Genomic DNA, 15591 nt, shown 5'->3' on the forward strand with positions numbered 1-15591 from the left:
ACCCCAATTTTCATTTTCTCCTTGAATTATTATTCAGATTTTTTTTTTTTTTGAGGGATTTTGTCTCATAGATAAATAGGGCACTGGAAACTTTGCTTTCAGCTTAATGGGTATCCATCAATCATAAAAAATGAATAAACAAATGATTGTAAAGAGATATTTTCTTTTACAAACCTGGATTATTCTCTCTTGTTTTCAGTAATATTCTTTCAGTTGTTGTTGGGATTTGCTTTATTTTCTGGCCGCTGCCCACAAGCATAGATTCTCTCTATGTTGCAAACCAGAGCCCTCTCTCCTAGCTGGGTGGCTTAGGGATGGATGAATGTGCTCTGCCTCTGCTTGGATTCTCTCTGTTCGCAAAAGATTTGCTGCTTTTGTCCTGCCTTTTTACCTTTCCTTTTCATGGATGCCTCGAGTTTCTAGGCGGTTTTAGGGGCAAGGTGCAGCTGGTGTATACAATACGCATACACAGTGATGCATACGTGCACGTTTTATTCCATCCATATGGGTATAAATACACATTACCATTCTGTGTTTATTTCCATAGCAGTACCTATTCTTAGTCACTGCAATAGATTGCGGAACTGTGAAGATGAGCTATAATACACATCACAATATTGGTTCTGGTTTGTTTCTTTTCAACCTTTCATTGCCTTTTCATCTCAAATTGCATTTAGTGTGGAGTACTGCTATTACCTGGAGAAATTCTTTCTATATATTCTTTTCAGTTTTCTTTGGTTTGATGCATGGTACTATTATAAATGAATGCTGAATTCTTCATGCACTTGAGAGAATATTTTTCTTCTTCTTTATTTGATGTGAACTTGAATGGCTTTTCGAGTTATGACATTTTGATGACATAAATTCAGGTAGTCGAACAGCTAGAACACTTGAGTTCGGACGGACACATGTAGTGAGGCCTAAAGGAAAACACCAGGCCACTATAGTTTGGCTTCATGGCCTCGGTGATAATGGCCCAAGGTGATGTATTGTTGCCATTTTTCCCTGCTGTTGTCTTCCTTTCTTACCTCAATATTCTTGCTTTATGCATTGTTGTGATTGTCTCTCACAACAACCATTGTCACAGATTTTAAAACTCCTCAAGGATGGAAGCAAAGTCTATTCTTTTAAAACTCTCCTCACTATATGAGGAGAGCTGATAATTGTGGGGGAGAGGGAGGTTTAATACTGAGATGTTGGTAATTATAGCTTTAACAGCAAGTTCAACATGGAATGTTAAGCATTTAAGCTTGCACATGAATGATACAACCTAGCTTTGGATCATTGTTTCCATTGACTCATTTAATTAATAGTGTGAGGCAGCTAGGTTAAACTCAAAAAATGTAATAATAGTCTTCTTCTTCTTTTTTTAATGCCCTGTCTTTTCCATCAAGGGTTGGTGCTATTCTTTCCTTTTGTATTTAAGTACATAGCCGGTATTGGAAAGATGGACTTTTTGGTTCCAAAAGGCGCCAAAAAAGAAGAGTTCAAGGATGTCAACATCCTGACATGGTCTATAATGTCAAATTATTTGATGTGGAGTTCCCATGGTTTTTGGGGGGAGAGATTCTCATGAATAAATTTGATGGGAGAGAGCAGTGCAACCGTGAATGAGTATAATTAGTTTATTTGTCCTTTTCATCTCTTATTTGATTTTGCAAGCTTAAGTTGAGAAGCCTTAATTTGGAAAAGAATATATGCCAAGTTCATGAATGGGACCAGTAGTTCACCCTAAACAACTAGAGATGACCTTTAACAAAGGATATTCATATGTATATAAAGAAGTATTCACAGAGATTTTTCTAGGGCACTAGGTAAATTCAAAAGGGTGGTGTGATCAAGGGAAAATCCAAATTCAAGGTAGAACTCTTTCAATTTTGAGTACTTTGTGGACAATATACATATATAACTACTTAGTGTGTGAAATATCTCCTTATTACCCTAATGAAATAAAAATAATTATAAGTTGAAGAATGATATGGTTTCTCATTCCATTCTCTATTTGGTTGCAGCTCTTCCCAGCTCTTAGAATCCCTTCCTCTTCCAAATGTAAGGATATATGTCTTTCATTATTTATGAACTTATTCAGCTTGTACATGCTATTTTCCGTGCACATACTACTGCCTCCTTTATCCTAATTAATTATTCTTCTCCACAAGTATCTTAGGCTTCTGCTAAAATTCTGTGATGCAGATTAAATGGATCTGCCCAACTGCACCAACACGCCCTGTTACATTACTTGGTGGTTTTCCTTGCACTGCATGTAAGGATCGATCACCTTTTGGTCTCTCTTCTAAAATGATAAAATTAGTATCATATGTATAATATCACACATCTCAGGTATAAATAGCACCATTTATCTTTTCATGCTTTGATCATCAGGGTTTGATGTGGGAGAGCTTTCAGAAGATGGTTCAAATGATTGGGAGGCTTTAGATGCTTCAGCAGCACATATTGCAAACTTGTTGTCAACAGAGCCAGCTGATGGTACTTTGAAGGCTAAATATTTGCAAAATAACTACCTCCCCATAATAATTGTTTTATTATTATTATTTATTTATCATGGTTATAAACCATATACTCTTTGAAATTATTCAACAACCAAGAAGACCAATTTTCCAGCTCAGAATTGAAGTTCAAAACCCTGTACACCCTTTTAGTTCACCTCCTAACGTACTTCAGTTTAACCTGATGTCAAAAGTGATAACATCTTTTTTCTTTTTCTGGTTTTTCTCTCTTTTTTCTTATTGTTTTCAGACTGTATAAATTGATGTCTTGCAAATTCAATTGTTGGAAATTTCATTATCATACTATTTGTTTGACAGTAAAACTTGGTATTGGAGGCTTCAGTATGGGTGCTGCAATGGCGCTTTACTCTGCAACTTGTTATGCTCTGGGAAGATATGGAAATGGTAACCCATACCCTGTCAACCTAAAGGCAATTGTTGGACTAAGTGGATGGCTTCCAGGGGCAAGGTATGACCAATTCAGACCATATTCCTTTGCAAACAAACCCAGATATGCACCCTCTCTTCTTTCGGGATTGTTCTATGTGAGAAATTATAACGATCCGAAAGCATCTGGTATTCAAGTCCTTCCAGCAGTTTCTATATGATTCCCACCTGAATCACAAGCTTTTTTTTTTCTTTTCTTTTTTTTCTCTCTTTAATGAATGAGTAACAATGCTCTCTAGCTGTTTTTAGCTAGAAACGCCAGGAAACAAGAAGTCTCCTAAACTCTAAACTAAGAAATATCCAAACTATACACCACCTATAAAAGCCACTTCTCAACAAAACCAGAAGCCATAGAATCTGTACAAAAACTCCACCCTGCTGAAACAAAACAGTTACTAACAGCCTCTATACCTACAGCCAACATTTGGTACCCAATACACAAAAAGAACAATAAACCTGAATTACAAGCTTATTGGATCTCATCTAATGATCCTAATTTTTCATTCAAAATATTCCCATGTTTGACAGTTAAATGGTGTTTTATCATGCAGGAGCTTAAAAAGCAAAGTACAAAGTTCACATGAGGCCGGAAGGCGTGCTGCTTCGTTACCCATTTTGCTTTGTCATGGAATTAGTACGTATCTGTATTTCTATATGCTATCAAATAAGCTTTGGATGGCATTTCCTGATATCACTGTTAGAAATTCTATTTGATATCTGTTCTGCACACAAAAATTAGCAAGTGAAGTGGAGTATTCTGATTGTCTTATCTTGTTGTAGGCGATGACGTTGTCCTTTATAAATATGGTGAAAAATCAGCCCACTCCTTAACTTCAGCAGGATTTCGCTACCTTACATTCAAATCCTATGATGGGTAACTATCCTTTTTCTTCCTTTTTTCTTTTTTGTGCATTAGCTAGAAATAAGTCAGAGTTACTTGATGGAAACTGAAAAGAAAAGGCTCTTTGTGTTTGGTTTGACTTTGCAGGATTGGTCACTACACAGTACCTGCAGAGATGGACGAAATCTGCCATTGGCTGACCCCAAAACTGGGGCTTGAGGGATATCGCTCATAAGAAGTATCTAGTTGGAGGAACTATTCACAACAATAATTTTGAGAGAGGCGAGCAGGTTTTGAATGCATATGTATAAGTAGGTAGTATATAGAATGGAGCATGGGGTATATGGTATAGCTATAGCCTATAATAACCTTCCTAATTCCTTATGTCTTCTTCTGCCCTAAATAAAAGACTTTAGATATACTTGTCTTTGTGTTAAACTTTCTTGTGCTTTCCATATCAAGCAACTTTATTTTTTATACCCGTATGAAGAATTTTTTTTTTTTTTTTTTTTTTTCTTTTTGTTGTAATAAAAAGAAGATAAAATGAATCATTCATGCCATGGAGAACAAGAAGTCAAGAAGATAATAGTAATATCCCACTTTAGTGGCACAGAAAACAGCACTCCCTTATTCTCATCAATTTGATTGAAGCAACCTCCCAATAAGGCAATAATCTTTTTCCTTTTTAAATTCCATGTTGGTGGAGTAACAGCTAGCGTGATGCCGACTTCGAAGTGCCAAGAATAACAAGGTTATTTGATGGTTTTAATTCACCAAAAGTACTATCCTAAGTAGTTAGCCGATGCTAATTGACCAAACATAATACCATATTCTTATGCCGCACATCTCTATAATAAGTAATTAACAACTCTTTCTACTTCTTAGAGTGGAAATCTAATAAAATAAAGGGTTAAATTCTTCTAACCCCATGCCATAAGGCCTAATATCTGACAATCACCTCGGTTTCAAAAAATATTATAGATAGCATCTGTCTTGAGCCTAAATGCCGGGATGGCTCAACCACTCTCATTTGCCTTTAGGGTGCTTTCGACTACCCTTTATGGTCAATCTGGGAGTGGCCAAACAACCCACATGGCCATTGCGACATTGCCACACCCATATGACCAAATGGGTGTGGCCAAAGGCAATTTGAAGATGGTTCGTGTTGGGGATCATGCATGTACAGAGTAATTGTAGCAAAAATCGATACCAGGAATTTTTTGCTTCAAGATAAACAAGGCTGGATAAATCAAATACACAAGTTCGGGGTACATACAATCGAATTCGGCCTCTCCTAGGCATGTAGGGCTATTTAAATTTGGCTGAGATTCTCCTTGCATGTTGAATGATCAAGAACAAGTTCTTGATGTTCTTCGTGTTCTCGATTAAACCTTCAGATCTTCTCTTTTGATGACTAAATATGACCGTAAGTGTGAATTACCAAACTATTGATATAGTGAATTGGTTAATTATGCTCCACTATGGTCTTCTATTTATAAACTTGTATTTACAATCATGATAGAGTTAGGACATAAACTGAAGTTGTAGTAGAGGTAAGATTAGAGTCATAGTAGAATTAGAACTCCAAGTCGTTCTTTAAAGGGTGCAGGCCAAGGGGAATGAAACTCTCTCATTGGCCTTGCACCACACAGGCATGGGGAGTTTTCTCCCCATGCCTTTAAAGCTAGGGTTTTAACCCTACCCCACTACTACTAACTCTTAAGCATGGGCTTGGGTTTTATCCTTTAGGGCCAATGCTCATTTAACTCCACTTAAGCCTCTTGGAATTAATTACAAGAATCCAAAGTTTTTTAATTGCTTAAGCCCTTAGGAAATAGATTCATAAACCCAACCATCTCTAAGTAATGAGCCACTTAAGAATCATATTCTTTTAGCCTATGTTTTATCAAATAAAACAATTCAAGCAAATAAATGCGTAACAAGGCCCAAATCAAATAGTCAATTTACATCAGCTCAAAGAGTGACTTAAAGGGAAAAAATTCAATTAGCTTCAATAGGTCTATGACAATATCACACGCCACTATTAATCACAATTAATTCTACTAAACAAATGTGACTGCACTCTAATATGTATTTTCAAATTAATAAATTAATCTCAATAAAGCACTTATTTTTATTACATATTACTCCTACATGGAATCATTTCGTAGTTAAACCAAAGTCAATACACTATAACTTTGTTCACTATCTATTTTCTTTGATAACCTAATTTAATTACATGATATATCATTTTTGTACACTGTGAGATTTTATCTCACCTTGCACAAAACAAAGATTTAGTAAATACCATTGAAACATTCTGGCCCAAGTTTTAGGATAATCATTCCCATTAAATCTACATTAAGGGAAATATTCCTTGTCGTTTTGTTCCATGACAAAGGATTTTGATTCCTTCTTGAAGAAAATCTTCCCACAATGCTACATATGATCACCCAACGTACAGATATATTGGCGGCATTGGCCATAGATTTGATCTCACTCTTATACATCAAAGTGACCTATACTTTACATTTCAGTTCACAATTTTCTCAAGATTTAGAGTAACTGTTATAAGTCATCGTGCACGTACATCATTCTTGTGTTGAAAGAATGATGACTCACATAACTCGTTCGGTGCATGGCACTACCTTGCTCTTATACCAACATATCAGTTCGAAGCCCTTTCTGCTTCTCTTCATCAAGATAGATCATTAAAGTTGACATGTTATAGTCTAGATAGATCTCTCTGTTCCATTTACGACCATGAAAAATTGTTTATAAGTTACAAGGACCTATGACTATGATCTTTTGAGTGATAATTTTATTACTCACACTATAGTCAAATAAAATATAACTCAGGGACTATACACATATATAATATGAAAATATTCAAACATATTTATACATGTAAAACAATAATGTATATGTCAAATGTTCAGTATTATACAATTATAGAAAAGCATCATCAATGCAATTGGAGTTTTGGACATTAGTGTCAACAGCTTGACCACCCCAATTTAGCAATGGGGTGTGTATGACCACCCCTATTTGCCGAAACCACCCCTATAGCCGGTCTAGGGGTGGCTGAACCACCCCTATGGCCATAAAGATGGTTTGGCCGCCACCAAATGGCCAAGTGGGGTGGCCGAAACATTTGTGTGTGGCTCGGCCACCCCCATTTGGCCATTTAGGGGTGACCGAACCACCCAAGCTGGTTTGGCCATCCTTTGGCTAGCCATAGGGTGTGGTTCATGTTGGGGATTATGCCCAAAATCCCAATGTTTTATGAATAACATTCTAGTTTGTAATGAATAAAGTTATTATTCACCAATCTATTTAATTAAGCATATAACATATGATCATTTTACATTTTTATTATGTTATTTATATTGTGCATGTGAATAGTTCTTAGATTACATTGAATATGGTTTATGGTGTGAGTAACGAGGTTATCACACAAGGTCTTAGGTCATAAACTTTGTAATCTTAAATTTTTTTATTTTTCACAGTTGGTAATTAAATTGAGCATTCTATTTGCGAAGACTGTTACACGTCAATCATGTGTATGTGTAATGCACTGAACATACCATGTGAGTTATTTTTCCTTAAAAATACTGTCAATACGAGTGATTGTAACTCCCAAGACATCTTATGATATTGATTCTAAATCCTGATTGGAAACTCATATGTTAAATGGATGTGACTTTGATGCATTTAGGAGTGAGACATTTACAGCAATCGAATTTTTCAGTGTGTTGGGTGATCACATGTAGAATTGTAAGAACACATTTTCTCAAGAAGGAATCAAAGATTTTTATTCAAATGATAAGAAATTTCCCTTTGAGATAGGTTTTAACGATTGAATTATTCTCAATCATTGGCCAGTGCATTTTGGTAAGGGATACCAAAATATTGGTGTACATAGTGAAAAGGTTTTCACAAGTACGAGAATAATAAATAAAATCAGTTACTCAAGGATAAAGAGGTAGAGAATTAAAGTAATAGTGTCATGGGCTTTAATTCTGTTACAACAGATTTCATGGAGGAATCAAATGTCAATATTAAGAAAAGTATAAGGGATTAATTGATTTAATGAAAAATACAAACTAGAGTGCAATTGTAATTGTTTAGTGAAATTAATTGTAAGTACATAGCGACTTGTGAGCATCAAGCCTATTTGGAGCTAGTTTTTATTTTTTTTCTTTGGGTCCTTCACCAACTTATTTAAACTAACCAGGTCAGGCTTTTTATTTATTGGAATGCTTATTTTTATTTATTAAAACATGAGATAGAGAGAAATAATACATGAGGTACGTGTATGAGAGACTGGGCTTGGGATAAAACCCAAGCCCATGGCCACTGCAGGAGGCGTGGGCTAGGGATCCAATCCCCACCTTTGGCCGTGTCTTTTATGTTTAGTGGAGGCTAGGGTTTTCTCAACCTAGCCGTCCATTATGTAGTGGAACTGCAATCCCACATTACTAAAATTTGTCTCCTCTTTATCTTTTTTAAGCCTATAAATAGAGAAGCTTGAATCTCTCAAAAAAAAAAAATACTATCGCTACAGTTCTTTAGTATTTATTGAGAAGTGTATATTCTTGAGTATTCTCAAGAACAAGTCAAAAGATTTGAAGAGTAAGATAATAACCCACTCTTGGTTATTCTGAGTCATTGGTGAGAAGACATGAAGGTTTTTGAAATCCCTGAGACTACACGTGTTTTCCATTGGAGGAGCAAGAAGAAAAGTTTTGTCAATAGCCAAGGAGTGGCCGTACAATCAAGTAGGTATTCTTACCTTTGTAGTTTAAATTAAAATAGCATTGTTCTTCACATTTTCTTCATAAAGTTTGATCTTGGCTTGGAATTTTTTTTTTTTCACTGAGCAAATTTGTTTTTGCATTCCTATTCTCAACAAGTGGTATAAGAGTGGGCTTTATAGAAAACATAGCGAAGATAGTAGCATCGTAGAAATTCTGTTTTACTATTTTTCTATTGCTGAAATTCAAAATTTTCCCGAGCACCTTCAAAGACGGATCGAAAAATTGGATTAAGACCAAGAACATGTTAGGATCTTAACTGAAAAATTTCAAGTCATTTGGATGCCATTTGCTATTTTAATTGAATTTTGCTTTCCAAAATAGTGTTGCATTAATTTTACAGCAAGAGCCGCTTGGAATCTGGTTTCTTGTGACGCTTTAAACAAGTCTTGAAATTATTTGGACACTTGTTTTTACATGTAAAAATCGTGGTTGAGGCAATGGTCAGCTTGGAACAGTTTTTCATGGCATTTCTCGTAATAAATTTGGTAGTGTTTCCGGGCTTATAGGATATGGATAAATGAATCTTATATAGAAACATTTTTCTATGGAGACATTGTGGAGCTTATGTCTTCAGATGCTGTTTATCTGGAATTAAATAATAATAATAATAAAAATAGATGCATTTATAACAAAACCTCTTCTATTTACAGCAATACTAAAACGCGCGCGCGAAAATCTCGTTACATATGGTAATTATTTACGCTGCCTTCTTACTACAGAAGGCCTAAGAAAAGAGTAGCCAAAAAATGGCCAAGAGTCAGCCCCGCCATTAGCAACTGCTCTTACTAGATTTCTTAGCAATATAAAGGCTGTCTTAAGCTGCCATAAAAAAATTAAATAAATATTAAAACTTGGAAGCTGTTTACTGATTGATGCCTGCAAAAAAAGGGTAGGCAGCTCTCGTATTAGAATGTGTTGTTGCCCATATTTCATTATTTTGTAATCAATTGCATTACCAATTCAACAAATCATTGGACAGACTTACCCAAATCCAGGCATTCATTCAAATCAATGATTGCCAATATTGTCTGTCTGATCATTTCTAAAAAGACTGACGCCGTCTTTAGAATTACTGAATGGGGTAAGAGAAGGGAAAGAAGGCACAGCCTGCAAACTGAGTTTCCTGCCACATCTCAAGCCCGGCGGAGAGCTTGACCTTTGTCTCTCTGATCGAAATCGTGGGGGAAACACCTGTTTCTGGTTTGGGGAAATAGCTTTCACTGCCATGAGAGTGGTAGAAGTGGTGTCCTTCAGCATAGCAGGTATATCATCGTCCTCCACTATGTCATGAAGTGAACTGTTGCGCTCAGCAAGTCCTTCCCATGTTGGTGAGAATTGCTCCATACTCCTATTATCCTTTCCACCCTCTGTAACATCCAGCTTCTCATAAGAGGGTTTATCACATCTCTCAGCTCCCCTGTATGCTGTTCTCATAATTCCGATTTATTCAGTTATTAGTAACCGTATAAAAGAGATCGATAAAAAACTCTAATATCCATTTTGATGCAAACTTTTAGTGTTTAGTTTGTGTGTATACTTGCTAATGTGAAGACAGCCAAATGTATCCGACTTGTTTGTCAATGAAAATGTATTCTCACTCTTTTAGTCGCCTATTCTTGAACAGCCCAACATAACATATGATGATTTTTTTCTCCAGTATATAATGAGAGAGAGATATATAGTATACTAGTACTGATAACTCAGATAATGATCACTCTTCCCCAATATGAACTGTACGAAATTTCTGAGTAAGATCTGCACCTATCACAAAAGAGTGTATATATAGGATGTCAAATAGTAAACTAAATCAACCAACTTATTAGCTGCTCACTGATATCAAGAGACTATCGGCAACTTGCTAGCATCATTCAGACCTTAGAATGCTCAAATACATTTGTTCCTTTTGTCAAAGCTTACTAAAAAAAAAAAAAAAACAACTATCCCATTTGTTAAAATCACCAATCACCCTCAACTGTTACTGTCAGCACAAAAGCATCCATCTTTTTGTCCAATGTGACAGTTTTTTTTTTAGTTCAATACCACCGCATTTCTGATGGCAAAACATGCTAAATATACAAAAGAAACTAAAGACTAGAGATATGAAAAAATAATCTGACCTGTCTTCTTTCCAAAAGAATTTTGGCAACCCTCGCATCGACATCCATCGGAGCATCCAACTTTAGCCTTAAATAGAGCAAAAGCTGTATCCGATTAGAAAAAAGTCAAAGAGCGAAAAATGCATACATACTTCCAATCCCAACTCCCTTATCTTGTTTGAACTCGATGCTTTTAAATTTCATTTCAAACAAAAAAGCAGTGACAATCAGTATGACATGAACTTGGAGAATGTCATGCCACATTTGTTGGGAAGGAGAGTCAGGATAATGCAGTTGGAAGGAACAGCATTTCCTGATATTTTTTGCTAAAACAAACTTCAAGCCATCACTGTTGAATGAACCTGATAACATTCACAATATCTTTTAAGACACTTTGACTTCTTGCAATTGCATCCTCTTTTGTGCCTGGATGAAGATGGAGTATTCCAGTTCCCTTCTTCCTGCAGAGTTCTTTTGCTTATACATTTAATTCAATCACAATAAAGAGCAACATAGATACTCTGAGAAGTGATTACCATAACATTTTCAAGAGAGTCAGTGGCATGTGTAATGATCTTTGGAGTAAATGCAAGAGGATCACGAGATTCAATTTGCTGCCGTGTATCAAGAACTAAGTCATCATATTCAGGTTTGTTAAAACAGTTTTCACATGCACAAGAATCCACGCAATAAACTCCAGCTGCAAAGCACTCGCAATAACTGTCAATGACAGAGAAAAATTGAATCAAACTACAACAGCAAAGGTGGCTTAAATGTTCCATGTTTTCAAAACAAGTTACAGATTTCATTCACAAAATTGCTTCCATTAAAAAGGAGAATTTTACACCAAGAACCATTGCTGAGCGTCCCCCCCCCCCCCCCCCCCCCCCGGGAAAAAAAAAGGTTTAACAAGATGAAGGTTCTTAGACACTAAGGATTCAATAGAAGGGCTGTATGTTTTCTCATTTTCCTTAAAGAATGCTCTCTAGAAAGAGAAAATAAACATTTAAAAAACCAACACCCAGTTGAAAATCCCCAAGCCTTTGTGATTGATTAAATACATTTCAACATTCTGCCAAAAGCCCACTTAAGAAGATACAAGTTTTAAATTGTGCTCAACACATGCCTCCTGTGCACTTACAGTTTCAAGCATTTGGACCTCTTGCAATTACATAGTTTGCAGCCATCACTCTCACTTTTGTTTGCTGTCCTCTTCCTGGATGCATCCCAAAAACTCAAGTTGGCTTACTGTGAAAAACTAAAGGAAGCATGAGTAAAACAATAAAAGCATACTTGCCTTCTCCTCGTGGGGCTCACTTGTTTCAACTCCTCAACACTGTCAGAAATTTGTGAAGTGGACATTCTCCCCTCACCGGAAGCCACCTGTTGCTCAATTTGTGTCAAAGAAAAAGAATCACAAGGGAGATTCAGACTATTAATGGCAGAAGTGGCTGCCACACCAGCTTGACCTTCCTGCTGATCTACATCTGCATGAGAAAACATTGTCCTAGCTACAGCTGAAATTGAGATACTATTTGGGTCCTTCGTTACAACATTGCTCCTCTCAGGCACTAGCTTATCTTGTGAACTCAGCTCCCCAGTCGAGTTCTTACTTGCAAACATATCCGAGTCCAAGCACACTGATCTGCCAATGCTATTTACATGCAAACCAATACCAGAAGGAAGGGGAGACAAGATTGCAGAATTTCCACTAGTTTGAGTGGATCTAACCACTTCAAAGGGGCAGAAAGAGGACTGGGAAGTTATGGACTGAGCATAGCTGACTGACTCCCAACTGCTGGAGATTGTTCTTCTCTCACCATGAGACAAAACCACATTCTTCAAGTTTGTAAGGCTATCCCTTGATATGGCCGTATTTCCAGTAGCTACACTCTTGCAGGCTATATCAGCTTCAAAATGAAGATGTCTACGTGTACCATGTTGGTGATAATTGGCCTCCTACATATTAATACTCAAATTACTCTACTGCACGAAATCTTAAAAGAAATGACTAGGATAGATTACCACTTGCTGTAGTAAACTTTTCTCATGATACGTATGAAAGATCCTTATCAGTCAATTCAAGTCCAATTTCATGGTTGTTAAGGATGATCATCCCAAAAGAGATAAAAAGTGAAACAAATATGATGCAAATTGTGTTCCAAAACATTTCTCCAAAATTAATTTCTATCATTCCATATGGTGAACTTTAGACATAGTAGATATAACTTAGTACAACTAAGAGCACTATGTAGCGCACACAAAAGTTTCCTATCAATGCAGGGTTCCAACATTCAAATCTATTTTCCATACAGTGATCACCGAGATTTTAAGTCATGCTCTCCAAATGAAAGGATATACATGTATAGTGGGGCCAAAAGGAGATAACAATTTTGTACTAAATTCCAACAAGTGTAACAAACAAAGGAAACTGTAATTGTGCAAAAAATTATCAATACACAGATGCTAAAGCAAAATAGTTATTTACAACATATTCTGTCAAAGGAAGACATCCTGCCAAGTATTCTTTACTGTTCAGAATTTTAAAACTTATTCGTATTTAGAAGTAAGTGACATATAAAAAATAGATACCATCCCTACCACAATTATGGATTAAATTAGTATTCTCATCATAAATATTTTTAAGGGCAAATTTAAAAAAAAGTCATACTCGTTTCCATTTTTTTAAGATTACAGAAACTGTGTGCCAACATTTACCTGAGCTGCATATCTTTCATAATGTTGCACTCCTGAAACAGGGTCTGGATTCATATCAGAAGCAACAATGTCATTGATTTTTTCAGAGGAAAACTTTAAGAACTCATCAAACCTTTCATCATTCTTCAGATTGACTGCAGCTTCAACCATTTTAAGTGAATTTAAAGGCAGATCGTTTTCGTCTTGATCCAATGATGTAAGACCTCCAGCCTCTCTTGTGCTATCAAAAGCATCATCAACCTTTTTGATGGTGTCTTTGGAGCCAGTATAACCACTCTGTAACAACTGACACACTTCCTTAGTCGACTGCAAGCATGGATTAGCTGAATTTATACCGTCCACCTCCACAGGTTTTGCCAGACATTCACCATCCCACCCTGAAGAATGGCAAGACTGGACTTCCCTCTCAAGGCTAGAAATTTGCACAGCATTCAATTGGGTATTACACTGTTCATGAAAATTTGAATCTGCTGCAACTATATTGTCTCTATAAGCATGAAAAAAAGAAGAAGAAAGAAATACTTCAATTGATGGAAAGTGGTCAGAGTATTGAACAAGGAATGAAGTTTGAGAATGTGCCTATAACCCACAAATACTTGTCAAAAAGCATTGTATGTATTGTAGAGTTAGAAAATCTCACACCTTTCCAGAAAACTGGTCTCTCGCTGCAGATCTATACGAGGTGATGTAAATACAAGCGGTGGGATCGGCAGATTGGTTTCCAAAAGTCTTTGTGTATAATGTATTGACTTGAGTGAATTTATAGGGGATAGATTGCTAATGAAATTGGAGAAAGGCGACTCCTACAGTTGAATAAGCAAAGATGAACAAGTGAACACACAATGCAATATGCCAGAGTCTATGAAACAAGAGATTACACAGGTACAGTTGAGAGCTCCAAAATCAATTCCAAAAAATATTTTAGGAATAAGATACATTACCCTAACAATTGATTTGAATCTGAGAAAAATGAGTACAAAGGAGAAAAAATAAATAAATAAATAAAATAAAATTCTGGATATCACATTTGAAGTCATGCTCATTTCCAATAAACGGAAGCCCTGTTGTGTAAACTTCGGACCCATGCAAAGCGCCCCCTCCACTCCGACCCATACTAAAGTTGACTAAGCCAAACAGATGCATTGAATAAAGTTGGCGGACTCTTTGTTTCCTAGGTCCCAAATGATGAAACATACAAGATAATAATCTTTTAGTTACTTTTCCTTTACTAGATTTTCTCAATAACCACAAAACCTTGACTCATTTTTGGCTTAATTAAGTCAAGACAATGCATAAACTAAACTAGCATAGAAAAAATAAAATAAAAAATTGATTACTTAATTAAAGAAATGTTGTAGTGCTAAAATGAATTGAAACCCTTGACCAATTACCATAATCAAATTCCCCCAAAAAACCAAAATTCTTTCTTTGATTGTTTAGAAAATGTTAAAGGAAAGAATTATAAAAAAAAACTAACTGTCCACAAAACCTATCATCATTCATCCTTCATAAATTCGCCTACCCATAAATAATAATAATAATAATAATAAATTGAAAAATAGAGAGAAATCAAACCTATTATTTATTATTTTTTTTAAAAAAAAAGACCTATTTCTTTTTCTGATGTGAAAACAACCAAGCATGACCAGAGCTTACTTGCGCTACCGGAGGCCTCGCTGAACTCGGAGATGACGTGGGAGAATCCATGTCACCAAAATCCATATCCTTCTCTTCGAATCGCATTTCGTTTCACGAACAAAAAAGTCTAAAAATGGAAAAAATTTCTCTCTAGTTTTCTCGTCAAAGTGACAGGAAATAGCTTCCATCGATTTTTTTGAACCTTAATGGAGCGGGAAAGCGACCAACTAAATTGTAACATTCTAATCCGCACCGTGGGCCGCAATAGTGTCCGCTTTTATTTCGGGTGGTTCCCAAGTCCATATTAGACTTTGCCCTCCTACTTTTCCTTCTACGTATGTGAAGGAAAGAGACAAAAAGAGGTAGGAATTGGATCGATGAGAAAGTGATTGCTCTGTCGCCGAAAAGATTGAAAGCGCTATGTATGGAGGACTGAGGAGGGGTTTAACCTAAAAATCCCCCTACTCTGTGTTTGGGCTAAAGTATATATAGATATATTATTCCCCTAACAAAGAAACACAGCC

The 15591-nt window shown here is 36.1% G+C and overlaps 2 protein-coding genes across 4 annotated transcripts; one reads left to right on the forward strand and one right to left on the reverse strand.

The window, feature by feature from the left end:
* Positions 1-229: 229 nt before the first annotated feature.
* On the forward strand, positions 230-4216 carry LOC133863824 (uncharacterized). Of its 2 annotated transcripts, none has more exons than XM_062299934.1 (9): positions 230-626; positions 870-981; positions 2013-2049; positions 2194-2263; positions 2383-2487; positions 2826-2976; positions 3506-3588; positions 3735-3828; positions 3943-4216. In XM_062299934.1, exons 1-9 carry the CDS (start codon positions 593-595, stop codon positions 4028-4030), a joined length of 774 nt encoding a protein of 257 aa, XP_062155918.1. In that variant the 5' UTR covers positions 230-592; the 3' UTR covers positions 4031-4216. The 2 variants fall into 2 exon arrangements, with proteins under 2 accessions (XP_062155918.1, XP_062155919.1); XM_062299935.1 differs by having other exon boundaries at positions 230-508.
* Positions 4217-9211: 4995 nt separating this feature from the next.
* LOC133862621 (protein tesmin/TSO1-like CXC 3) lies at positions 9212-15501 on the reverse strand. 2 transcript variants are annotated; one of them, XM_062298464.1, is made up of 10 exons: positions 15086-15501; positions 14072-14232; positions 13430-13916; positions 12009-12670; positions 11853-11927; positions 11248-11431; positions 11074-11172; positions 10733-10799; positions 9601-10039; positions 9212-9491 (listed from the first exon to the last, which is right to left on the reverse strand). In XM_062298464.1, the coding sequence occupies exons 1-9, from the start codon at positions 15170-15172 to the stop codon at positions 9624-9626; spliced, it is 2238 nt and encodes a 745-aa protein (XP_062154448.1). In that variant the 5' UTR covers positions 15173-15501; the 3' UTR covers positions 9212-9491; positions 9601-9623. The 2 variants fall into 2 exon arrangements, with proteins under 2 accessions (XP_062154448.1, XP_062154449.1); XM_062298465.1 differs by lacking the exon at positions 15086-15501 and adding an exon at positions 14455-14497.
* Positions 15502-15591: the final 90 nt, after the last annotated feature.

This window comes from Alnus glutinosa, chromosome 3 (assembly GCF_958979055.1).
Source record: "Alnus glutinosa chromosome 3, dhAlnGlut1.1, whole genome shotgun sequence".
NCBI classification, from domain to species: Eukaryota; Viridiplantae; Streptophyta; class Magnoliopsida; order Fagales; family Betulaceae; genus Alnus; species Alnus glutinosa.

Coding starts and splice junctions, on each gene's coding strand:
- LOC133863824 (XM_062299934.1), top strand. CDS start 593: ATGAGCTATAATACACATCACAATATTGGTTCTG. Junction 627..869: donor ACATCACAATATTGGTTCTG/GTTTGTTTCTTT, acceptor ACATAAATTCAG/GTAGTCGAACAGCTAGAACA. Junction 2,264..2,382: donor TGGTTTTCCTTGCACTGCAT/GTAAGGATCGAT, acceptor TTTGATCATCAG/GGTTTGATGTGGGAGAGCTT.
- LOC133862621 (XM_062298464.1), bottom strand. CDS start 15,172: ATGCGATTCGAAGAGAAGGATATGGATTTTGGTGACATGGATTCTCCC. Junction 13,917..14,071: donor GAGACCAGTTTTCTGGAAAG/GTGTGAGATTTT, acceptor TCATGCTTATAG/AGACAATATAGTTGCAGCAG. Junction 11,928..12,008: donor GTGAGCCCCACGAGGAGAAG/GCAAGTATGCTT, acceptor GGATGCATCCAG/GAAGAGGACAGCAAACAAAA.